This window comes from Diceros bicornis, chromosome 36, assembly GCF_020826845.1.
Source record: "Diceros bicornis minor isolate mBicDic1 chromosome 36, mDicBic1.mat.cur, whole genome shotgun sequence".
Classification (NCBI taxonomy): domain Eukaryota; kingdom Metazoa; phylum Chordata; class Mammalia; order Perissodactyla; family Rhinocerotidae; genus Diceros; species Diceros bicornis.
This window is the reverse complement of record NC_080775.1, coordinates 12,924,719-12,951,345: the sequence shown is the minus strand read 5'-3', so window position 1 is coordinate 12,951,345 and position 26,627 is coordinate 12,924,719. Positions and strand designations below refer to the sequence as shown.

The window sequence follows — 26,627 nt, the reverse complement described above, 5'->3', positions numbered from 1 at the left end:
CCAGGAGAGGATAATGTGGACAAATGACCAACCAACCCACAGCCCACAGACCCCATTAGCGGCTGAGCCAGACCTGGAATCCAGGCTGACATCCTCCTCGAGGCCTCCTCCAGCCCCCTACAGACAGCAATTACCTCAACGTAAAAGGTTCAGTCTGTAAGAAAAGCATGTATTCATATCCTGCAGAGATGAAGATCTATTTTCTAGGACACGCCATTTCTATACTCCAGGGGAAATGAGGTATATTGGGAGCATCATTCTGTGGCATGTCAAGTATTAAGGCATTCTCTATTCAGACGCCTCTCATAGCACGGAAATCACAGAAGTGACTTCCAGGTGTCTGGGGTATTTCCTGGACATCACACCAAAGCTTGCTTCCCATCCGTCTACTTCTCCAAAGGGCATATTTTCGTTTTCTGGTTTCAGAAGTCGCTGAAAGATATCTACGGTAGAGATGGTCTGAACAGCCTCAGCAAATACGCCGACAGAAATGTTTACCACTCCTAATTTGCTGTTACACAACATTCATTTGCTCTCACGGTGTGCCAAGGATTTGAAAACATGTCGTTGATTAATAAATAGTAATTAAGTCACCACCTTATTCAGAGGTATGCTTAGGCTCTGGGATTCCCTTTCAAAGGGAGCTACACTGCATCCCACAGCTGGAGAGCTTTTTCCTGAGGCTTGACTCAGAGGTGCCTCAGCTAACCCAGGGCCAAACCACAGAGACCAGTCCTCTCCCTTATGCTGCCCTTGGCTTCCTCAATCTCTCTTCCCATCCTCCTGGGCCAGCCTTCACTCCCATTTGCCTTCCCTCCCACCTGTAGCAAGGTCCCTCCGACCACACAGACTAAATGGCTAGACCCTTCAGCTTCAACAGTAAATGTTCTGCTCTGCAAGGAAAGGTACCTGGATGAGGCAGCCAAATATCCGATTACAAAGTCTGGCAAAGCTAGCGCTCCTTTATTTTAAAAGCACGTTAACACTATAAGCTGACAGTCTGGCTCCAAGCAGGGCTTTCCTGCCTCTGGATCTTAAAAGCATACAGCAAAGGTGACAAACAAAATAATCAGACCCTCAGAGTACCCTGGAAATGAATTCCAATCACAATCGCTGATGCCTAGGACATATGCTGGGTTTCATGACAAACAACACAGGAGCCCAGACTCAAAATCTACACTGATGGGCCTGGGAGTGATCTCCCTATTTAGACTCAGGCCAAGGTTGTTGGACTTAGCCCAGGGCATTCTGAACTTCAGACCACTTCTAGAAAGCCCGAGGAGACAAAATAATGTTGATAATCTAAAAGCTTTGAAATGTTACATACTTAGATAACAGGTTACCCCATAATTATGTTTTCTTTACATGAATATTAAAATTAGCTTTTCAAATTCTAAAGTTAAGTCAAATTATTATTAAACATTTGTCATTACGTAATCCACAAAGTGGTTCAGCCCCATATGGATAATCATGAGTTGTTCTGCCTAGATTCGAATATCAGCTCTGACATTTAATAACCAGCTAATGTTTGGCAGGTCATCTAATCTCTGTTGCCTCAGTTTTCCCATCTGCCAACTGGGGGTAATAGTAAATACCTACCTCATAAGGTTATGATGAGAGTAAAATGAGTTATCATGTGTTTAAGGCATTTAGAAAAACGCCTGGTACTTGGCATTCAGTTAATAAAGTCATCTATGATTATTATACTATTATATCATTGAGTAAAAACATTTTGATCAATTTATTGTTTGTGTTTCATTCTTCTAGAACCCCTGCCAGCCCTATGGGACCTCAGTGGGAAGCTTCTTTTCAAAGTATTCTTTCTAAAGCAGAAGGCGAGCTTTGAAACCCTAACGGAGACCCATACCCAAGTTCACGGGAACGTGGTCAGAGTCCAAGAGATTGTTCTGCAAGAGTTCCACATTCTCTGGGCACCAGAAGGCAAACCCTCATCCTTCCCAGAGGCGGAAACCACCCGCAGTCATCCCCAAACAGCGCCAGCTACAGCAGGAGCCACTCCAGGAAGCCACAGCTCACTGAGCGTCACCAGCCCGGCCACTGCAGAGGTCCGGCTGCGGGGCTCTCCCAGGGAGCAGCAGTCAGTTGGGGAGACTGCATCAGCCTGCTTGAGGCTGCAGGCAGAGTGACCCGGGCGAGGGGCTCAGGTGGGGCTATGCCATGCAAAGGAACACACTCTCACACCATGGGACTCCACTCTCTCTGGTCCCCTCATCCGCAGCCACATTAATCGGTCTTAGGATGACAAGCAAGGGCAGGCCTCTTGTTTCTCAGCATCTCAAAGTCTCAACCCCAAACGGGTATAAACCTCAACAGTAATCTTAAAAAGTTGTGACCACAACTCACCCCTTAAACTGGCCATGCTAAGAGGCAGCCCCGAGCTCCTCTTTATGAAAAAGCTAAGTCCTTTCTGTTTTCATTCTAACAAAGACAGAAAGTCTATACCCACAGGTGCCCTCCATAAAGTGCAGCACAACAGCTGAGAGACCCTATTCTGTCCTCAGCAAGTGTGCTTTCCTGGGAATCAGAAGCTTGGCTGGGAATGCTGCCTTCACAACTTCCCTCTGGGGGACCCACTGTAGATATAGGGGTCGGGGTGAGGGAAAACGACCGAATAACTCCAGTGGACTCTGAGTATGGGGCAGAAAGCAATCTGGGTTTGAAAATGTGGTTCTGGGAAAGCAAATCGACCACCAAAAAAAATAAGGGAAGGGAAGAAAATAAGAACACACTGATTCATCATCCAAAACATCTCCTCTTTCTCTTCCCAGCCTAATCAACACCTCCACGAACCCCTGTGAAATGTTCAGTTCATACAGCACACGTGTGCGTGTGTAAATATATACACTGACAGATACCGCTCAACAACAGATACTGATCACATGAGGGAAGAAAATAACTTGAACTTCAGACTCATCCAGTCCGTGCCTGCTTCTCTTTCACTATCTGCCTCCCTATCTATTCTGAGGCGCTCCAAAACAAAACAAACAAAACCCAACTCCTGGGCAGCAAGGGAACAGCAGCGGAACTGAGCAGCACATGCTCGGAGCTTTCATGCCATCGACTTCTGATTATTTCTGCTTTCTTGAGACGCAGCCACCAGCATGGGACCAAATGCAGCCCTGGAGAGAAGCCGTCTGTACAGCGACACTCACAGACCCTCCCCTGGATACAGGCAGCCCCGCGTGTGCGGCGGAGCCTGTGTGAAATGGACAGACGCTCAGGTAAGGCTCTGCCCACACGTGACCGTGAACACTGCGAAATTCTTCCCTTCCCTAATCGCGTGGCCATCCAAAGTCTTGCCTACACCTAGTACGTGCAGATGTCAATTCTGTACGAACACATGGTGGCAGGGCAGAAACGGGAATGACCGAAGCCCGATTTCCTCGTGCCCACGTCTCTCGTCGACGCGGTGCATCCACACACACGGTGAGTAAACGCACACAGCCAGTAAATAGGAAAATCCACCATGCTCAGTTCACAGTCACGCGTGGGGAGAAAGAGTGGAGAGGGCGGCGGTGGCAGGGGAAGTGGAAAGTCGCCCGCCGGCGTGGGCTGTCCTCCGAAAGCCCAGAGCACCCCCCGCCCAGGAGCGGTGCCCACCCGCGCCCCGGGGCACAGGCAGACCCCGCGCTGGGGGCGCGGGGGGCTCCGCAGAGCCGAGAACCGGACAATGAGGACGCGGCGGCCAGCCGGTTCCTGCCGCGGTGGCGGCAGCAGGAGCCGCCTTTGCACCCGCGGCCGCTGCCGCCTCCACCCTCTTCTCCCCGGTCCCCACTTACGTTCCGAGGGTCTCCTTGAACTCGAAAATTTTCTTGATGTCTTCGGCTTGCTTTTTCCAGGAGGAGCTGCTCTCGCCGTTCTCCCGGGCCATGGCAGACGAGGGCGGCGTGCGCGGAGGGCGGCAGGCGGGGCGGCGGGGGGGCGCGCGGGGCCGGGGGGGCGCGCTGAGGAGGGGGCGCCCGCGGCAGGGGCGCAGGGGGCGGCGGCGCGCGGGCCCGGGAGGGTTGGGGCGGGCGGCGCGGGGATGCTCGGCGCGGGAGCCGGAGGACTCGGGGCTGCGGCAGAGCTTCCTCTTCTGCAGTTTCCTCTTTCACTCTCGCCGCCGCCGCGCTCCCTCTCGGGCTCTTCTTTCTGCTCGTCTCGGGCACAGACTTCCTGCCGCCGCCGCTCGCCCGGCTCCTTCGCCGCCGGCTGCCAGCCTCACTTTCTGCTACTTTCTTGCCTCCCTTCTCCTCCCTCCCCGCCGCCCGCTCTGCTCCCTCCCTCCCCCCTCCTCCTCCTCCCCCCCCCCGCGGGGTCCCCGCCCTCCCCGCGCGCCCCGGCGGCCACCCCGCCTCCCCGCCTCCCGCGCGCTGCCGCCTTCGGGGATGTCCTGCTCCCCGGGAGCGCCGTGCTCCGGGCGCGGGGGCACCGCCGGCCACTGCCCGGCCACGCTCCCGGCCGCCGCGCGCGCCCCGGAGCCCGGGAGAGGGCAGGTGCGCGGGACCCCGGCAGGTGTGGGCCACCGTCGCGCGCGCGCGCGCGGGAGGACCCCAGCCCCCTGGGGTGCTTTATTAATTCTGCAAAGTCAAGTCTCGGGGGCACGAGGGCTTTCCTCCCTGGCGGCGGGAGGGGGCGCCTCTGCGTCGCGCTCGGCCGCGGCGGGGCGGGGGCGGGGGCGGGGGGGCGAGGCCGCCCGGATGCGGGGCGCCGAGGGCGGGGGCGTCCTCCCCGCGCGCCCCAGGCGCTGGCCCTGGCCGGGGCGCGGTGCGGGCCCGTTGGGCAGGGGCCGCTTGTTACGGCGACGGGAGGCGGCGGCGGGGATGCGGCGGAGGTGGGCGTTGACTCGGGCCCCGCGGCTGGCGCTCCCCGAGCCTCCGGGTCCCTCCTGGTTCGGCGGCTGGAGCTAATTCGCATTGCACCAAAATCGGCGCTCGCGTCCAATTCTGGCTGGGGGGAGGGGGCCTCGTGGCCAGGAGAAAGCCTGGAGCCTCGGGGCCGGGGACGCGCAGGACGTGCCGGGCGCTGCCTAGTTTTCCCTTTGGGAGCTGAACTCCCGGGGTCCTTGGGCGCCCGGGCGGCGGGTGGATTCGGGGCGGCCCCGCGCGGGCTCCGTGTGCCGCTCGGGCTGCCCCGGCGGGAGCGGGCGGCGGGCCTGGGCTGGCCTGGGCCGGCCTTCGCTCCTGCTCGGCCCCTCCTGGTTTCTCCTCTCCTTGGCCGAAACCCAGAGACTTAGTGGAAGGAAGGTGAACGTCTGCCCCACACTCTGCTCGAAAGGATGGCTGCGCCTCCTGAGCCCCACCCGCGGCGGGCTTAATAGGGCACCCGGTGGCAGGGCATGTACCTCGAAACATCCTTTCCGACAGGCTGGAGAAACGAACCCGGTGTTCCCTCTGGCCTCTTATCTTGGAGGTGCACCGTGACTGCCCAGCCCGCTCCCATGTCCGCCTGTCAGGGGGTGACCCATGTGCGATCCCTGTCCCCAACCTGCAGGGACTACCTCTTGTTCCAGAAAATTGTAGTTTTCTTTGTATCAAGACTATATCACTCCCTTAGGGCCCCTCGGCTGAGTTGGGTAAACAGCTGTCTCTTGATTGGTGACACCTGTCCCATTTTCCCAGGACTGTTCCAATTTCACTGTAAAAGGGAAAAAAATAATTCTACTCCCTGAAAAGGAGACTTCATCCAGCACCTTCTTCCTCGTTCTGACAGGCTGGATGCACGCCCAGTGCTCTCCCAGAAGAAGCCCCCCCCCCCCCGCCCGCCCGCCCTCCACTCCTCCCCTCTTCCCCTGACCCCAAGGAGGTCAGAAGCTAACCTGGCTGCCCCAGCCCTGCACACCTCCGTGCTGGTTTCCGTCTTTCAGGAGCTGTTAGCTTAAGGCCGTCCAGGCTGAAGAGAGCGAATAGAGGATAACTTTGGCTGTTAGAAACACACTAAATCGACAAACCCAGTTTACAAGACAGATTACTAAGGAACCTCTTTCAAAGTTGGGGCACATCACCAGTGTGCAAGCAAACAGCACCCCCTTCAATAAGAAATATATTTGAAGAACTATGATATCTTTTATTTGTGTCAAAGGGTAGGTAATATGAAGAGTAGAATCCCGGCATAATTAAGATCCCAGTTGATGCTCTCCTGTGCCCTGCAGTAAGCATCTTCTGTCTTTTTCTCCTTCCTTTCGTCCCACTCCTCCTTCTTCTCATCCAGTTCTTTCCTCTCTGTTTCACCCTGCTCCTTGCCTAAGGATCAGCCTCCAGGGCTCACAAAACAATTCTTGGTCTCAGCTTTTGTCCCCAGAACTAAAGTGCTGAATCTCTCTCTTTCTCTCTCTCTCCTGACAAAGGGAGGCAGTTTTCCAGGAGCAGCAAAGAGGAAGGAGAGCAGGGGGACAGTTGCACGTGGCTCTGTGGCCCTGACTTTACCTACCAGCCTGTAAGGTCCATGAGGGAAAGGAACAGGTTGCCTTTTGCAGCACTGTATCCCCAGCACCTTGTATCCCCAGCACCTAGCATAGTAACTTACACATAGTAACTGATGGATGAATGGGTGTTGGATAGATAAAGACGAAATAGAGTTAAGACAGCTATTTGATGTTTGTTGTACTGGTGGAAATGCTATAGGGAGTTTTCTTACCCTACTTCTTAATGATGTTCATTCAGCATTATCAAGTTGTCCTTAGCTAGATTAAGCCCTGGAGACAAGACTCAAACGTGTAATGGGGAGTTGAGGAGGCCAGACCCAGAAGAATGGATCCCGTGGCCCAAAGAAATAGGTAGACGTGCCACAGACAAATTCAGTCTGGCTTTAGTATAGTCGTTTGTCCCTTACTGGACACCGTGTAAAATAAAAGATCTTGATCCTGGAAATTGCAATAGAAACAAAACTCACCATTCTCTAGGAATGGTTAAGCCTTAGCCTGTACACTGCCTAATTCTGTTTACTTGAGGGCCCTGGCTTGGACTGTTCTCCAGTAACTGAGTATTTCCTTCAGCCTGCCGTGTTTTTCTGGAGGAATAGGTGATGGCTGCCAGGCTCTTCCTTCATCCCACCCCAACTCCATTGTCAGTCAGTTATTACCTATCAGTCAGAAGCTGTCTGCTCTTCAACAATTCCGCTCCAGAAAGCTCTGCCAGATATTCTGGGTTCCTAAAGTTTAGGTCCCAAGTCTTTATATTTCCTTAAGCCCCTTAAAATTTTCAATAAAGAGCCCAAAGAAGAGGTACTTTTAATAACTCATCATTAAAGAATTAACTAATATTATTCCCATCTAACTCTTCTCCAACCAATCCTCCTGCCAATAGATCAGGTTTGCCTGGCCCAGGTTCAGAACTGGGCAAATGGTGTGGGGGAAATAAATACTATTTAAAGCAAATGCATAGACTAAATTTGAAATTTTCTAAATTACCTCTATTCAGCCTTTAATACATAAAGTGATAAGCCAGGAAGGCAAGCTGGGGTAGTGGAAAGAACCAGAAACCCGGAAAACTAGGCTGAAGTCCCAGGTCTGTCGCCAAGTTTGCATGTAAGACACTTTACCTACCTAAGCCTGTAAAACACGGGTTGTAGAAGGGAGAATGGTATGTAAACTGGATGATTTTTAGGACTTGTAAATCAGTGGGTTTTTTCATATGATGAAAAGCTTATCCAGAATATCATTAATCATTGAAAACTTAAGAACTCTTTGGTCCAAAAATGTACTGATCAAAAATATTTTATCAGGTGGCCTCATAAAGATACAGCCTACATAAAAAAACTTGTTTAAATCTCAACAAGAAATATTGCAGGAAAATGTTTCCTTATTAAAAGTTGGGCATCATCCTCTCCACCAAATAGATTGTTTGACAACGCTTTGATGTTCGAGGCCTCTTCTCACAGATGCTGCAAAATTTTTGGCATCTTAAATTATGAACTTAGTTCTTAGAAATGGTTAAAAGGGAGTTACTTGAGCATATTTCCTATATACTGACGATTAACATAAGTTGTTGACCTAAGAAAAGTGTAGCTGAATGAGGAATCATACAGAACTGCCACCTTTGTAAAAAGCTGTCTGTCAGGGAGGCGAGGTCAAGAAGAGGGACTCAATCTTGTCGCTTCAGATCTGTATTCAAGGAAGTAAAGACTGGACCGGCCCCATGGCTTCGCGGTTGAGTGCACACGCTCTGCTGCTGGCAGCCCGGGTTCAGATCCCCGGCGCGCACCGACGCACCGCTTCTCCGGCCACGCTGAGGCCGCGTGCCACGTACAGCAACTAGCAGGATGTGCAGCTATGACATACAACTATCTACTGGGGCTTTGGGGGAAAAATAAATAAATAAAATTAAAAAAAAAAAAAACAGATAAAGGCTAAAAGAAACTTTAGTCACAAATCTGGGCCAGAAAGAACCTGAGCATGATCCGAGGAAAGTTCCAGCTGGCCTGGAAAATGTCTAAGGCCCACTCCTTGACATGAGCCTCTTACGGATAGCTGTTCAGGGAAGAACTCATCTAGTTCATGTGATGAAAAGTCAAGATGGAACCAGCACAAGATCTTTACCAAATTCCTCCAATTAGAAAGAAAAAAAAAAAAAGTGTGAAGAAAAAGGAAAAAACCAATGGCAGCAAAGAATCAATACGAGAAAACAGTTTGCTCTAGAACAGGTAAAATTTGTGTTCAGACATATCATAATTTACCAAAAAAAAAAAACTCATGTAAAACAAGAACATAAAGCCAAGATGCATTTGCTTAGGGAAATTAGGGCAAGACAACAGAAGGAATTAAAAATGAGTTGGAGGGGCGCCAGCCCGGTGGCCTGGTGGTGAAGTTCGGTGTGCCCTGCTTCCGTGGCCTCGGTTCAGTTCCCAGCTGCAGACCTACCCCACTTGTCAGCAGCCGTATAAAACAGAGCCTGCCCACATATAAGATAGAGGAAGGTTGGTGACAGATGTTAGCTCAGAGCAAATCTTCCTCAGCAAAAAAAAAAAAAAAAAGTGCTGAAGGAACTCAGGAAAGAAGCAGGAAACAAAACCACTATAGATATAACAACTATAGTGGAAATGGCACAAGGAAAATTGCTAAATCAAGAATAGTGGGAAAATAAAAGGCACATGAACAAAGATTACCTAGAAAATTATGTGAAACATAAAGTTCAATATATTCATAAAGAATATCCCTTCTGAAGAGACTGAAATAATGGAACAAAAAATATTAAAGACGTTATTCAAGAAAACTTTCCAGAAATGAAGAAAGACTTTAATCTACAGACCAAGGAGTATGTCATGTAGCAGAAAATATATGGGTGATCAATATCAAGACATGTCCTAGTATAACTACTTATCTCCAAAGAAATAATCCTTTAGTTTTCTCAGAGGAAAAAAAAAATCAAGTCACATGTATTGGGGGAAAAAAACAAAATATATATATATATATATATATATATATATATATATATATATATATATATCTCAGCCTGTTATAGACTTCTATAGCCACAGCCAATGATAGAAAATATGTTTATAAAGTCCCTAAGGAAATTGTCACATAAGAATTTCATAATAACAGCTAACAGTGAGTTCCTATTATATGTCAGGCCCTGTTCTAAGTGCTTTACTGTATTTATTTATTAATCCTCACATCAATTCTAAGAAGTAGGTAATATTGTGATTCCCATTTCACAGTGGAGGAGACCGAGGTTTGGAAAGGTTAAGTCCCATACTCCAGGTCACACAGCCTGAGTGAATTAACTCAAGCAGCCTGGCTCCAGAGCCCTGCTCTTTCTTAACTATGGCACCATCATCCTTCTGTCAAAGTGTTACTCAAATAAAAGGCACAAGACAAACACTGAGAAGCTGTTCTAGAAAGAGGAGGAATGGATGTTGAGCAGGCAAACATGACAGATGTCCATCATAATGTAAAAACCATCTTTTTTTTAATAAAGAAAAAGAATTGATAGTTGTTCAAAATCAAAATAGGAGAATGAAATGACTGCTAAATCCACAAATGTATCTTTTTGTTGTTGTTTTAGTTTCATTTTTTTCAAACCTCAGGGGACTTTTAAGTGAACACACCCCCTTGGATCTTTACCTAGTGGTCATAACCTTGATCTTTCTGCCTTAGACCTGAAACAAGTGTGGGACCTTTCCCGACATTCTCCCAGACCTGGATTTTGCTTCTTCTATAACTGACATTGAAACACAGTCTTGTCAGTTCATGTTAGAATAAAGAATCTATTCTTAACTCAAGGAAGTGCATTTGGCAATATGCACAGGTGCATTTGTAAAATTAAGGACACTGGAAACAGTAAATATGCTGCCTCTTACATGGGGAACCAGGCCTAAACAACAATGCTACCTCCCTAATTTTCTACCCAGAACAGGATCTCCAACAGACATTGAAATAGAATCTCATCAATTTATATTTGAACTTTATGGTATATTTCAAACAGCTGAGGGAGGTACATTTGATGGTGTACATAAATGCATTTCAAAAAAATTGAGGGCATTGAATCAATAAATATGCCATTTCTTATAAGCAGAGCCAGGCCTAAACAACCAACCACAATGGCCTCAAAAAATTGCCCATAAAGGTTGATTTTTCTCCAAATCCTCATATCTTTTAAAAATCTTTTCCTGTAAAAATGAGTAATTACCATAAGATGGGAGCCTGATTGTAAGATGTTCTTTCTTCCTTTTTAGCTGTTTGAACCACAAACATTTTTGAAATGTAACAGTTCCTTAAATAATGTTAAAGAAGGAAAGAAATCAATCTTAAGAAATATTTCCAATATTTGGTAAGTTACCAGTTTTGGTATATCTGGGGGCATTGGGACAATGAATTGTAACACTGGTGGGCTGACAATTACATCCGTCAACCATTCTGAATGTCTTAATTTCTCTGTGAGACATCTGTACTTTGAAATAAATAGACAGTTTGGATAGAAAAATAAACTAGGCACATACCTGCCTTCAAGACGTTCAAAGTCTAAGAGACGAAGACAGACATGTAAACAGATTGCAAGAATAAAATATGATTAAGGCTATAATGGAGGTTGGCCCAGAGAGTGGTGGGGAAGCACAGAATAGAGAAGGTCCAACTTCCTGGAGGTGTCAGAAGAGGCTTCACAGAAAGGAAGACTTTTGAACTGGGTCTGGAAGGATCAGTAAGATTTTGCCAAGCAGAGAAGGCAGAGTGCAGATTTTAAGTAGAAGGAAAAACACATGTAAAGGTACAAAAATCAAAGAAAGATGTGTCCATCAGAATAGTCTGGTGACAGTCCCCAAATCTTAGTGGCTTATAATAACAAAGGTTTGTGTCTCACATCCATCATAAATTGGGTGGGGACCTGCTGGCAGAGGGTCTTGAACTTGAACTAGTCGCTGTGGCGGAGGGAAATCAAGTCAGATCTTGCACCAGCAGTTACTTGCTCTGTCCTGGAAGTAACACACCTCACCCCACTCACAAGCTATTGGCCAGAACTAGTGACACAGCCTCACCCAACCACAAGGGGGCAGGAAGTACAATCTTATCATGCACTCAGAAGGTGGAGAGCCAGAACCATTTGGCAGAGAGCATTAATGACCACCACAAAGGCCCCCCAGAAGGCTCTGCGTTCAGGAAATGGTGCTGTGTATGACAAGTTAGAGTGCAGTGAGCAGAGAGGAACACAGATGAGGCCGGAGGAAATTGAAGGATCTGTTTGTGACAGGCCTCGACTGTCCTTCCTTTGAGGCCCCAAATAAATGTTTTAAGTGCTTCAACAAGTGTGACAATCAGAATTGAAAACATAGCAACACCCCACCCTGCACTTCAGTAATGGCTCTGTCACCCATGAAAAGTATATGGGCTTGTGGTTTCCTTGCTAATCTTGGTTGAGCACAGCTTAACCACAATACAATCCTGTCCACCTCTGCAGGAATGTAGACCAATAGCTCCAGAGAAAATTTTAGTATTGCATCCCACATTCCTACTTTTTTTTTTTTTTTTTTTTGTGAGGAAGACCGTCTCTGAGCTAACATCCATTACCAATCCTCCTCTTTTTGCTGAGGAAGATTAGCTCTGAGCTTACACCTGTGGCCCCCTTCCTCCATTTTGTATATGGGATGCCGCCACAGCATGGCTTGATGAGTAGTGTGTCAGTCCGAGACTGGGATTTGAACCTGCAAACCCAGGGCCGCCAAAGCGGAGCATGTGAACTTAACCACTACGCCACCAAGCCAGCCGCCTCCACATTCCTACTTTTGATGTTAGTAAAAGATTTCAATATCTACTTAGTAAGGAATCTTGAAGTTTGGGGTGAAATCCTAAGGATGGGCAAAGACTAATTAGCCAGGATTCTAAAACACAATCTACTATTGGGACATCCCCTGCAGGCATTAGTCTCAAAGATAGTCAGGGGCAGGTCACTGAATCTTAACTCCCGTCCAATAGAGCTGTGGCCCTGGAATCATGTTATTGGCGAGTGGGTGGGTTCACCATGCAAATATGACTTTGCAAGCAGCCTGATGCAGGAAATAAGCCAACAAGTAATTGGATTTGTCAGTCGGTCTGGCGAGGGCTGTCTGCATGTTCAGGCTTTTGCCTTAGGGCGACAACGAAACAACAGAGTGGGCAGCAATAGAGGTCTTCTTTAAAACACAACTTGGGTGAAAGGCATGTAGCTTGTGTTCCAATATTGGTGCACCAAATAGAGTTCAAACTAGAGCAAAGTGTGTGCAAAATAAAAGAACCCAGGTCTCATCTGATGCCTAACACACTCCCTGACTTCAGGCACTTTCCAGTTCTTTCTTCAAACGAGGATAACATATGGGGATGCATAACATCTGCAAAGCACTTTGGACTCCTCGGAAGAGAGGCAGTCGATCAGCACAAGGTATTAATAGTACGCATCTTTTTTTTTTTAAATAGCTGTCACATCTGGCTCTTTCTTTTTTTGCCTGGATTATAAAATGAATGGTTTAAAAAGAAAAAATATTCTACCAAAAACGCATCCACACATAAGGCTTCCACTAGATTGTTGCATTTTATGTTAGATGTAAATAATCTTGGAATGTCACAGATCCTTACTTCTGGAGGGGGGTTTTCTAGCTGAAGGAAACCTGTCAATTAGCCAGATCCTGCCAATACATTATTCCTAAGAGTGTCTTGGCATTAACTCTTCAAAACCCAAACTTTAAAAGTCTGTAACTGGGGGAGCTGGCCTGGTGGTGGTGTGGTTAAGTTCATGCGCTCCACTTCAGTGGCCCAGGGTTTGCAGATTTGGATCCCAGGTGTGGAGCTATGCGCCGCTCATCAAGCCATGCTGTGGCAGGCATCCCACATATAAAGCAGAGGAAGATGGGCATGGATATTAGCCTAGGGCCAGTCTTCTTCAGCAAAAAGAGGAGGATTGGCAACAGATGTTAGCGCAGGGCTAATCTTCCTCACCAAAAAAAAAAAAAAGAAAAAGAAAAGTCTGTAACTGGAAACATATCCGTTTTTATATTTAAACCATAGACCTACAAGCAGAGACCAATATTTTTATAAAAGCGAATGACTTATAGCTTAATTTTAAAAAAAGGATATGCTCCTTCAAGCTGACAGAGTATCCCTGTTGGCCACGGTAGTTCTTCTGTTTCTCCAAGGGTTTCCAAAAACAGAGGGAAGGTGAGGGAAATATCCACCCAAAAGTTACCAGGCAAAAAGTCACATCAGTGCTTCTCAGCATTCATGGAGCAGCTGCTTTTTCCAGGTTCACAGATTGAGGAGTCTGTGGAATTTACACCTCAGATGTACACAAACCAGTGTGTGGAATTATTGGGGTGTTAACTACACCCGTGACAAATGTAGTCACTCTGCTTAATGCAACCTCTGGCCTTAAACTGACACATTTAGGAAAAGATGTTTAAACTACCACCCCGAGAAAAGCCTTCCTTCTAGTTAAATTTACACAGGAACTAAGAAAAGGGCAGAGTGATGAACTGAGGCCTGAGTAGCTCTCAGGCTCCTTGGCCTCCCCCATCATTCCCCTCCCGGGAGAGGCCCAAGCTTCCAGATCTCAGACAGCTCCATGGTCCCCTCAAGGTTAACAACGGCGCTTCCTGCTGAACCAGCCAAAAACAACACTGGAAGTGGGTTTATTTTTACCCCAGGCTTTGTCATCTATCATGACTGAAAAACTAAGAGACAGGTTTTGGCTGAATATCCCGTGGAATATTCAAGATCTCCATGCGAGATTTGGCCCTCCGTCTGCCTGCTGCATTTATCTTGTTTGGAGTGGCCTTCTTCTTCCTCCTGCCAATGTTCCTCATTAGCAGGGATATTTGTATTCAAAACAAGAGGCTGTCTCTCTTGGTCAGGCTCCGGAGGGATCCTGTGATGACATCATAATGCAGCCCTGATGATATCACAGCTTCTTTCATGGGAACAAGTCACTGATACCTTGGATGACGTGGTATATTAACCAAAGGGATTGGGGGGGGACAGATTTAGATATCTCTTGCAGATTTCTTCAGCACACAGAAATAACAGCAAAAACTTGCTTTATGGAAAGGCCTTCTCTCTAGATCCAGGTATCTTTCATTTCTGGAGGATATCTTCTCCCTGGTTTCCAAGATGGAAATTATATTACCTGCTGATCTGATCCCTTCTTGAATCACAAGACTCAGCTGTGTGATGTATTTGTGACTCCTGTTACATTCCAACTATTCGCTCTTGGTTTTCAAAGTCCTCTGTTCGTGGAACTGGCTGTGTGTCTCCTTTATCATCTTCCATTCCAGTCTCAGAGCAAATTCAGAATGACTTAGAAATTGGTTACCGCGCACCGGACACTGTGCTAAGCCCAGACCCATCCCTTTACTCTCTGTTTCCGTTTCAATTTCCAGCTCCTTCCTATTCCCAGTTGGTTTTTTCCCAAGCACCAAACTACTACCTGCTCTTCTCAAATCCCACTAATGCTTCTTTCAGGATGGCTTCTGACAGATGAGGAAACTGAGGCATCAGAACTTGCCCCAGACCACAAATCTACGCAGAGGAGAATGGAGCCTACAGTACGGTTCTATCCAAAAGCAAAACCCAGTAGACTCTACTGCCTCCAAGCAAATCATTATTGAAAGGAGGGCTTTGGGTGAAAGCCAGGGGTAACCACCCCTGATCTTTACATTTCGCATTCCATCACAACTCTCATGCAAAAATCCTGACAGCAAAACCTATGTTTCTCACATAAATGCTTTTATTTATAAATAAGTACCAAAGCCAAATTCAGAAACGAAATACACTAGAAAAAGTTTAAGGCCTACATAGGTCACTGTCTGGTCCTGGGAATGGCACTGGGACCAGGGGTCCTGCCTAGAGGGTTCTATTCTGCTGGGGAGAGTGGGGAAGCAGTGATGGTCATTCACTGATAACAATACAGATGTTAAGCCTGTGGTGTTCGGCTGTCTGCCTTCTGTTGAGAAAGTGGGGTTTCCCCAGTTCTCCCTCGTGCCCTGACCCCTCACCCTCATTGAAGATGCTTTTGCTCTTGGCAGTCCCTTGAGGGGGTTTAAGCCATGAGGCAATTAAAACCCAAGAAGCTGGGTGTGTCGTTCTGATTTTGAATCAAGGCGGCCTTCCTGATGCCCAGTTCTGACTCAGAAATCCAGCAGGGCTCTGGAACCCCTGGAGTTGCTTCGAGATGTTCCCCTCACGACCAAGCACAGAGCTGCAATTTCTTCTTCATTACCGTACCGGCCTATTTCACAGCAAGTAAACAATCACAATGTAAAAATTCTATCCTAAACCCTCCTACAGATCCCTGGCAGAAGGTCAGTGGGGGTTTTTCCTCTGTTGCTCGGCTGACTCAGATCTCTCCTCTCCCCGTGGCTGCCTTGAGGAGGCCGAGGTTCCAGGTTTTCTGGTTTCAAAATAAATTGGCAGAAATCTGCAGCGATGGCAATACCGCCCTCCTGCCCGCAGGCAGCTGGGTCCCAGTGGGAGGTCTCTTAGCAACCAGGCTCAAATCAAATATTTGGGCGTCTGGGCACATTCTGATTGGAATGAGCTCATGAACAAAAACTTCTCTCTTTCCCTCAACGCAGCTACCGAGGGTTATGAAAAGATGCTGAGCCTGTCAGTTGCCTCCTTGTACTGGATGCATCTGTGACTCACGCGGAACGTTAAATTAGAGGCAGCCCCAGACTGGCAGGCCAGAGATCCGACTTCTATTTCTGGCTTGATACACATCCTTGGACAAGACACTTGAACTTTTTTGTTGCTGTGCCTACACAAAGCCCAAAGTTTTAATTTGACCCTCTGCGTGCAGGCTTTTCACCAGAAATCAGAATATTCACAAGCTCGCAGAGGACGTGCACTCCAGTTCAATTCAGAGGTGAACCAGGAGGAAGGAGAGTGTCAGAGCCCTCTTCCTCCATCTGCCATCATATCCTCCCCCTCCAGCCTCCCCTTCAAATGACAAATGGGAGGGAGAAGGGGCAAATGGGTGCTCGCCAAGAGAGTTTCACATCTTTTATTTTCCAAACCCAAATCCCAGGTTTATGCTATTCCTGTATACTCAGGAAAGACTAAATACATCGAATTTGGCTTTGGATGCTACTTCAAATTGACATCCTTGTGTTCAGGGGAGGCTTTATCTCAGCTTTTATATCTATAAAATGGAGCTTTTAAATTCTACTCTCCTGATCTCATGAGAGATGGGGGGCCAGGGCTCCCTTTCCTCAACCAGCATGCCCACCCCTCCTATTTCTGAATGACCATCATAATTATGGAACGTACCACCTCATTGGCCACTCCAGTTGCTTATTTCTGTGTGCACAGATGTCTAACCTCTTCACTGAGCCTCCAAAAGAAGATGCCATTTCTTATACCCCCTTGTCACCTTTTAAGTCACCTTACCCACAGCCCGAGGGGCAGACACCACTAGGTCCTAAAGAAACACTTGAATTTAATGAACACCCAAACTCATGGGCCCGAGGATGCTCAAACAGGGCAGCTTGAATAACTCCTGCCAACAGAAAATGCCATCTGTTCTTTCAATGGAAATGAGAAGTCAGAGGGTGGTGAGTAGCGAAAAGAGCCTGGGCTCTGGAATTGGCACCACTGGTTTGCCTCAGCCACTCTCTAGCTGTGTGGCCTTGGACAAGTTGCATAACCTCTCTCTGTCTCTGTTTCTGTATCTGGAAAATGGAAATAACAGTAGTTCTCCTTTGCCGGATTGAATTAAATTAAATTGAAGAAAATTAAATAATGAGTAACTGTAAAGCATAACACAAAGGCAGTCAATAAATGGTACTTCTTATTGATGTCATGACTTTTTCACCCAATCATTTGATCGTTAAATAAAAACATACATGGGTACTTAGTTGTTCTGATTATAAAATTATTTTAATCATTTATCTCAAAAGCTGCGGAAGAGTATTGAATGAGGTAATCAGGCACCCAGCCTCTATGGCTTAACGTAAACCACATTACCATTTCTAAATCACCCCTTAGTTAAAAAAAAAAAAAAAAGGTATCTGTGGCAATAATGGTTGATAGAGCATTTATTAAAATAATTTTTGTCCATGGAAATGCAAAATTTAACCATTAAGCTGCAACAGTGACCCTGAATTCCATATTGCACTACATCCTTCCTTGGTCTGCTTTGGAAGCAGCCTGAGCTGTTCTCTGGGGAGACTCAGGGATCAATTTTTGTTGATTTTGTTTATACTATAGAAGATGCCAGGCTTCAAGCACGGACAGACCTGTTCCTTCTTTTCTTTTCTTTCTTTTTTTTTTTTTCTGAGGAGATCAGCCCTAAGCTAACATCCATGCCAATCTTCCTCTTTTTTTTTTTTTTTTTGCTGAGGAAGACTGGCCCTGGGCTAACATCTGTGCCCCTCTTCCTCTACTTTATATGGGACGCTGCCACAGCATGGCTTGACAAGCCGTGCGTCGGTGCGCGCCCGGGATCGGAACCCCGGGCCACCAGCAGCGGAGTGCACGCACTTAACCACTACACCACGGGGCCGGCCCCCAGACCTGTTCCTTCTGAAATGAGCCTGAACAAGGCTTGGCAATAGATGCCTTTTATCCTTTTCACTGTCATCAGCAAACAAAGAAGCCAGTATCATCTATAATAGCCCCAGCTGGAATGAGCCCAAGCGTCTGACAGGTTGAGACCATGTTTTCACAAAGCAATGGGATATAATACTTTCACTTAAGGTGAAGAATCTAGCCCAAATAACATCAAGTGAAAAACTAAAACAAAATAACCATGATTGTATCGATCTAACAACCAGGTTTATAAATTAATAATAGGAAATAGGATCTTCTAAATAGTAGAAGCTGTTATGAAGATTTGAGCTTGAGCCCCAAGAGTATGCTTTTCCAATATGTTTTTATTTTAAAATACACACCCTTTGATTAAGCACTTGGTCATCTTTACAAAGTAACCCTTTCTCCTAGTCAATGTTTATTGAGCATTTACTATGTACCAGGCACTGTGGGGGCAGCAACAGTGAAAATAATTAGTTTACTGTTCTCATGGAGCTTACATTCTAGTGTGAAACACAGACAAAAAACAAAAATGTTATTGAACCACTTTATAAAAAAACTTTCACGTTTCAATTTTACAGCCTCACTGTCAAGAAGCTAGGGTTTAATGAACATGTCAGATAGATGAGGGAACAAACGTGGCCAACATTAGCTAGCTAATAAATGACAGGCCCAGGATTTGAACCTAGGTCCTCTGGAACTTCCACTTCTGGCAACAGCAGACTGAGTAATTCAGATCAACCCTCCCACCAAAGACAACTTGAAAAGCTGCATGAAATATTTGTTTCATTTTCTTAAAAGCATCAAAGCAATAAGAAGGTGGTGAAGAAACACCTGCCAAGATCCAGGAGAGGACAAACCCCAGAGAGGCTGGCCCAGCCCACAAGGCTTTTATCCCAAGGCATTTGTCAATCTGGAAAAAAACAGCTTTGAAAATAAGCTCTTGTTTTGATCACCTCACAAGGCTGAAGCCCAGAGCCTTCCAAAGTTGGGGAAGCAGATAAACCACTTGCCATTTAAGCTGGGTCCCTAGGGTTGGGAGAAGGGGAAGTGTATACCTCTCAGGCTTACAGACAGGTTCACATCATCATTGAGTCCAGGGAATTTCAAACTTTGCGCTTGGATTAAGGTGGCTTCAGATAGGAAGTACCCTTGATGCCTGGCAGACACAAGTGAAAAACTTCTCTAGAAAAAGATTCCACCATTATTCATATATATATATATATATATAAAAAATATCATATATATGTTCAATGCCTGATATATATGTATTTTTTTTCAACGTCTAATGCCATATAAGAGAATTGAAGCGCCCAAGAAAACAGGACATTATGACTGGAAACAGGCCCACAAAGACTTCAGAAATGAGAATTCTTAGATACAGACTATAAAACATCTCCACTTACTATATTCATAAACATAAAAGCCACACTTGAAAATTTTGACAGGGAACTGGAAACTATAGAAAATGACGTAAAAGATTTTTAAAAGAGCCAAATGGAAGTTCCATTTATATGGAATATATGAAATATAATCATTGAAGTTAAAAAACCCAATGGCCGGGTTAACAGAAGTGAGAATTAGTGAACTGGAAGATGGGTTGGAAAAAACTATCCAGCATTCAGCTTGAAAAGGGAAAAAAAGAACAAGGAAAATATTAAAAAAGAGGATATATTCAAAAGGTGTAACATACATTTAATTGGCATCCAGAAAGGAAAGAAATATTGGAACAAAGGCAATAGTTGAAGAGATAATAGCCAAGAATTTTTCCAGAACTGATGACAGACATTAACTCACAGTTTCAAGAGCCCAACAAATCCCAAGCAACATGAATTTTTTTTTTAAAGATTTATTTATTTATTTTCCCCCCAAAGCCCCAGCAGATAGTTGTATGTCATAGCTGCACATCCTTCCAGTTGCTGTATGTGGGACATGGCCTCAGCATGGCCAGAGAAGCGTTGCATCGGTGCGCACCCGGGATCCGAACCCGGGCCGCCAGCAGTAGAGCGCGTGCACTTAACCGCTAAGCCACGGGGCCGGCCCCAAGCAACATGAATTTTTTAAAAATCCACAGCTAGATATGACACAGAGAAGCTGTAAACAACCAAAAACAGAGAAATCATGAACCTGGATCATCTGAGGCTGTTTGGCCCTTTTTCCACTTTTTTGAGGCCCTTTTCCATCAAGGCCTGAGCATGAGTCCTTGCTGTTCTTCCACTTTGCCCACTCACCCTGGACAATTTTTAAGTGGCCCTCTTTTTATGTAAGCAGAAACGCCACTGGTTTCTAGAACATTCCTAAATGCTACAACTAGTTAGGAGTAATCAAAAGAATGAAACGTGCTATTAAACCAGCAGGTCAAGAAGAGTGGATTTCTAACTCACTTAAAAGCAAAAGAATCAGCAGGGATCAGGTGGAAATAAAATACGGATAATAAAAATATTTCACTTTTCTCTCAATGGCCAGTTACCTGTGTGAACCAATGATCCCTTATGTGTGAAGGTAAAATAGAATTCTATATAAAATAGAATTCAAGGATGATCAGGGAGGGTCAATTTAGTTTTTACACTGTTCTTTATGGGTGCTCCAAACACCAGGCACTGTATTTCATTCATCTTACATGCTCAGTGTCTGAACTAGGGCCTGGATTACAATAGGAAGTCATATGTTAACTTGTGAGTGAATGAATTTGTAGACAAAGAGAGGCAATTGTACCAAGCAGATATCAGGGATGTTGACCACCAGGGAGGTTTCAGACAGACAGACTGTCTAACTCCCTAGAGAAAAGAAAAACTCTTCATCTTGTTTCTTTCATCTTCTGCCATCACATGTTATATGCTGCAGTTTCTAAAAATATAAATATTTTTTAAATTTAGCGTGAAAATGGACTTATATGAAATGGCAGCATATTGAGTCCCTTCAAGTACAGTCCTGTGCTTGGTACTAAGCGCCAGCACTAGAGGGCATGAAAAGATGGCCATGACTCTGAAATAGTCACAGCGCTGTGGCAGGTCTTCCCATTCTACACCAAAACAGCCTTCCTGGGGACTCCAACTCTTGTCCCCAGCTAACTATAGAAAGCCTACCATCCTACTCAAGGAGGGACAGGACATAGTTGAAAGGGCACTAGGCCAGGAGTCGGGATATGAGGTTCTAGACAAGGTGATCCAGGCTCAGTCCTGCCTCTCACCTGTGCTCTGTAGGCAGGTCACTTCCTCCCCCGGGGGCCCAGTGCCTCAGTCAAGAAAAAGAGCTTAGAATAGAGCAAACCGTGGGGGGATGCAGGGGTGAGTGGAGGAGGGCATGTTCTGCCAAAATCTCTATGTAGTGGTGAGATGTGTAGTTCCAAACGGCCTCCAGGTGATTCTGATGGGCCCTTTCCCAGAAGAGGGCCATGCACAAGAAGATGGTCCCTAATGTCCCTAGGAGAATTAAATGTTTGCAATTTTCCCCTATACCTCCATATCCTCCCTCTCCCCCTCTTCTGTTTCTGCCTCTATTGGAATCAGGAGAAGTGGAATTCATACAACAGGTCCCCCTGGCTCTAGCCCCACGCTTGATATGCTTAGTCACTGCAACAGATGAGTTGAAAGCCAAGTTGCAGCGCCCAAAGCCACTCTGTGGCAAAGCAGATCCCACAACAGGCTAATCAGCGATCAAAATGCAACCACTCCAGTGCTGCAACGCAGCATTATCACCAATCCGAGCTGACAGCAGAGGGACGCCCACAGGGCTGTCAGTGGCCACCCCTTGTTCCCATCAGCCTTGCCTCTCTCTCTCCCATAGCCCTTACTGCCATGTTCTGCCTCAAATTCCAGCCTGTGGCCTCATCGGATGTCCCCTGTCACACCAGGAGCTTTATTAGAGTGCTCATGTTCTGTGCATGAAATGGTACCCAGAAGCCATTCCTTTGGTTTGGGGGGCCCTTTATAGTTTCTAAAGAGTGTTAATATTGTGGAAGTCCATTATGAAATGTTGGGTTGCATGGCCTCAGGAGGATTTGAGGGTACAGAGAAGTGATTTGCTCTCCATTTAAGGAGTTATATACAGCTTTCCTGAAATCATTGGCTGCAGCCCTAGAGAGGAGCACAAAATACTTACCCACCTCCAAGACTCATTTGTGCCCGGGAAGAATAATAGCTATCCCTCATTGTCTTCAGATGTTCACAAGGTGACTCTGCTGTTACATCACTGTTCATGGGCCACGTGCTTCCTTTGGCTTTGGCATTTAAGAGGATGAATTTACACCAATTCATCCAGCCACACTCTGGATCAGCTCCCTGCCCTGTGATCAGTGGCAGACAGAGAATGTCTGGCTGTTGGCTGCAATCATGGAAAAGAGCAAAGCTCACTGGTTTAGACCTGGCCAGACCTGTTCTTAATGGGCAGAGGACAAGGAGGGCAGAAGTACCAGCCATGGAGCCATCCCTAGTGTTTGGCAATTCTGTAATTCCTACAGGCTCAAACAACCGGAAATCTCAGTCTGACAGCCATGGGCTCACTCGAGCCTATAGATAGGACTTGTTTTGGCCAGAGACGTTTTTTGTTTTTTTGTTGTTAAGTTGCCAACATGTAAAATGTAGGAGATTTCATACAAAATTCTGGATTCTTTGCTGCTCTTGAAAAATCAGAAGCTCTAGAATACTTCTGCCTAGCTGTCATCACTTGGAGCTGAAGAGTCCTACTTGTTTAGACAGAGCACTCCGGTCACCACAGTCCTACCAGATGTGGAGCCAGGTTTTGCGGGGCCTGAAGCTTATGTAATGTGGGGCGACCTCGCTAGAAAAATCAATCAAGATGGTAACAATAGAATTGCTAGAACCCTCCAAGGGCCTGAGCAAGTGATGGGTCACAAAGCTTAAACGTCATGAGTTTCCACGGTACATCCACCTCAGTTCCCCTCTCTCTGCCTCTGGTTTCACCCCCAGCCCCGTGCCTGTGGGTGCTGCCTGCCCGCCCCGCCCATGTAGGCTCTGAGTCTGTGACTTTTAACCGTACCTCATAGCCATCAGTTCCCACCACCATTCCTCATTCCAGCCCTAGTTTCCAGTATAAATACACCTGGGCCCTCGCCCTATAAGGCAGGCCCTACCCTCCCTAAAACTCCAGTAACTAAAACGCAGGATGACTACATTTATTTTAAAAGGTAGTAAAAAAAAGTCTTTATGCTTTACAGCTCCCTCTCCTTTGCAAGGTTAAAAGGAGAGGAGAGTCCCAGCGTCTGCCTAGAGTTAATATAGAAAGTGAGACCTTACTGGTGCAGAGATCTGTGAACAGCACAAAGAGACGAGGGAAGGGTAATAAATGTCTGCTCAGTCTACAGCCTAATTTCCATTGGGTCTGGGATGCTCACGAGGCCCCCTGATTGTCCACTGGTCTCTAGATGACCTTGTTTTAGGGGATAGGGTAGAGGGGAGACATGCAAAAAAAAATGTTCTCCAAGTGGGTGGTGGACTATACTGCCATAATTACATTAGGAATGAGATAATTGACAATATTTATTGAGTACCTACTGTGTACTAACTCTACCTCCAGTATACCAAGTATTATTGTACTAGATGGCACACGGTGGCTGCCCTGTGGGTACTTGCAATTTAGTTGCAGAAACAGGCACCCACAGAGAAAGTTAGGTAACAGGCAAATATAATAGAGGCTTGTAGGAATTCAGAGGCCAGACTTGGATGATGTTCCTAGAGTAGAGGTGAACCCCAGGGGTCTTGAATGTGCAGGGAGTAGCACTGAGGAAATTCCAGATGGGGAGAAGGGGTCCACGGCTTAGGGGACCAGGATGCTGGGTCTGGAGGGCCAAAGGATGAGCTGGAAACAAAGAAAGATAAAAAGAAAAGTAGGTTAGGGAACCTATCAGGAAGGCACCTGAATTCTGGATAAAGGTCTTTGCATTGTCTGACTCACTCATGGAGTACAATAAATATAATAAAAATGCATGTGGGCAGAGCTTTTCAGTTTACTGAAAATAGACATTGTGGCTTATTCCCATTTGATTCTTATTTATGCTCTGTATTACACAACACAGGTTTATTGTAGAAAATCTGGAAGATACCAAACCGTAAAAACTGGAATTCTATCAACAAGCGATAACCACTGTTAACATTCAGGTGTGTCTTCATAATTTTTTTTCAAAAACGGGACAAGAATATCTATTTTCACTAAACATCATATCATGAGATTTTCCCCATGTCGTTGAATATTGTTTGAAAACATGATGTTTACTAGCTGCATAATATTCCATTTTCTTGATGTGCCATAACGTTAATAACAATTGCTCTCTGTTGAACATTTAAGTTGCCTCCAATTTTTCATTATTATAAATAAGGCTACAATGAACATCCCAGGATATAAATATTGGTCTGCACCTCTCCGATTACTTTGTGATATGAAAGTATTAGAGCAAAGGGTGGGAATATTTCTAGAACTCCTGATACATATTGACAAATTGTTTAAAAAGAAGATTTTACCAATTTACATATTTACCAGGAGTACATGAAAGGGTTTGTTTTCCTGCAGATGTATCCTAGAGTTAACTATTATTTTTTTAATCTTTGCTAATTTGATAAATGAAAAATAGAATCACAGAATCGCATCTAAATCATCATTTTTGTTACTCGCGAGTTTGAAATTTTTTATATGCATTTTTCATTAATGTGTATTCCTATGAATTATCTGTATTTTCGCTCATTTTTCTATTGGTGCAAAGCATTGATCATTTTATATTTTAACAGCTCTTGGGCCAGCCCCGTGGCTTAGCAGTTAAGTGCACGCGCTCCGCTGCTGGCGGCCCGGGTTCGGATTCCCGGCGCGCACCGACGCATCGCTTCTCCGGCCATGCTGAGGCCGAGTCCCACATACAGCAGCTAGAAGTATGTGCAGCTATGACATACAACTATCTATTGGGGTTTTGGGGGAAAAAACAAGTAAAATTTAAAAAAATAAAAAATAAAAGCTCTTAATATATTTGATTGCTGTTTGGTATAATGTGTGTTTTAATTTTGCTTGATATTTTGACCAAAAAATGTTTTACACTTTGTATAATCCCATCTATTGATCTTTCCCTTTTTAATTTCACTCTTAATCCATCTGGAATTTATTTTGACATGCCTTTACCTCTGATGATGAAAGTAAATATAACTTGAGACTTCTCCTAGACAGTTCATTTTCCAACCATCATTCATTAAATAATTTGTTACATAAATTCATCCTTTTAGCAACAATTTGTGAAAGCTCCTGTGTCATCTACTCTTATGTGTTCTGGGATCAGCTTCATGACTATCTTCTCTGTTCTGTTCCTCTGTGTTTTACTATTTAGGCCAATAACACACTGCTTTAATTACTGTAATCTTACAATACACATATAGAACTTCTCGCTGCTTCAGAGATCTTTCATGCATGTGCTTTCATAAATAATTCTATTTGAAAATAAAAACCATCTATTTCTCTCATTTCTTTTCTCCTAGTTATTACCCGTGTAAAAGACAAATAGTCATGTAAAAGACATATAAAAAAATAATCATGTAAAAAAACAAATGTGCTCAGAAACAGATGTCTGGGCTAAACCTAAGAAAGGATCTTCCAATTCTGTGCCTCTTTTGTGGTGAAAAACCATAAAATAAAAAGCGTGGTCTGGTTATAAAAACGGAACACTTACAGCATTGGAAAAATCAAAACAAAATAGTAATGGGGGGCCAGCCTGGTGGTGTAGTGGTTAAGTTCATGTGCTCTGCTTCGGTGGCCCAGGGTTCACAGTTTCAGATCCTGGGTGCAGACCCACACACTGCTCGTCAAGCCATGCTGTGACGGCGTCCCACATACAAAATAGAGGAAGATTGGCACAGATGTTAGCTCAGGGCCAATCTTCCTCACCAAAAAAAAAAAAAAATCCCAAAACAGTAATGAAATCTGAACATAAGCTTGTTTTGATTTATTTTTCTTAATTGAGAATAGGTGTATTAACCTCAAGGCTACCTGAATCCATAAAGGAAGCCAAGCCTTGGAGGTAGAAAGTTATGATCGTTGGAACTTTACTTTCCTAAACAGAAACCTTTTGGGATAAGCAGAGAGTCCGTAGAAGTAGAAATGAATTCACTTACTCTACTCTTTAGAAGTGATGCATGAGTCACTGGCTTTACATTGAACTTCGTCTACTGGGGCTCAGATTTTTCTCTAAAGAGTGTCTGCAATGATAGGTGCCTACCACCTACCCAGCACCCTCCACGTGGGATCACTGTGTACGATCAGTGTAGGATCAGCTGTCAAGGATTTAAGAATGTCTGTCTGGTTCATCCAGCTATAAAACATTACAGATCAACTTGACTTGTAGCCTTTGCCATCATCACAAGTCACGTCACAGCTGAGTCCAACCAGCCTACTTGATCAGAACACGGTGCCAATGAGGTCCTGGTTGTTGATTCTCCCTCCACTCCCAAGTCTTCCTCACACCCCCACACTTAACTAGCCTTGAGAATGAGTACCCTGGTTCACAAGCAAACTCTGAATAAGCTGTGAGTCAGTACAACCCATCACCATCACTAGGAAATAACTAAGGTGCCCACCCTCTTAGATAGAGATAGGTCAGTCTGCCTCACCTGCTCGGTTGTGAGCTCTTCCAAGACAAAATCTGTGCTTT

General features: G+C 45.5%; 1 protein-coding gene and 1 long non-coding RNA gene across 3 annotated transcripts in view; one reads left to right on the top strand and one right to left on the bottom strand.

Annotated features, from left to right (window-relative positions):
* Positions 1 to 4,259, bottom strand: part of CAMK1D (calcium/calmodulin dependent protein kinase ID) — a 410,392-nt gene extending 406,133 nt beyond the window's left edge. For both annotated transcript variants that reach the window (XM_058532428.1, XM_058532429.1), the window contains exon 1: positions 3,801 to 4,259. In XM_058532428.1, the coding sequence (XP_058388411.1) occupies positions 3,801 to 3,892 (92 nt within the window). In that variant the 5' untranslated portion in view covers positions 3,893 to 4,259. The remainder of the gene's footprint in view (positions 1 to 3,800) is intronic.
* LOC131398757 (uncharacterized) lies at positions 3,039 to 24,963 on the top strand. Its single transcript, XR_009216980.1, has 3 exons — positions 3,039 to 3,242; positions 24,021 to 24,102; positions 24,727 to 24,963. It is a non-coding gene; the product is annotated as an uncharacterized LOC131398757 (long non-coding RNA).
* Positions 24,964 to 26,627: the final 1,664 nt, after the last annotated feature.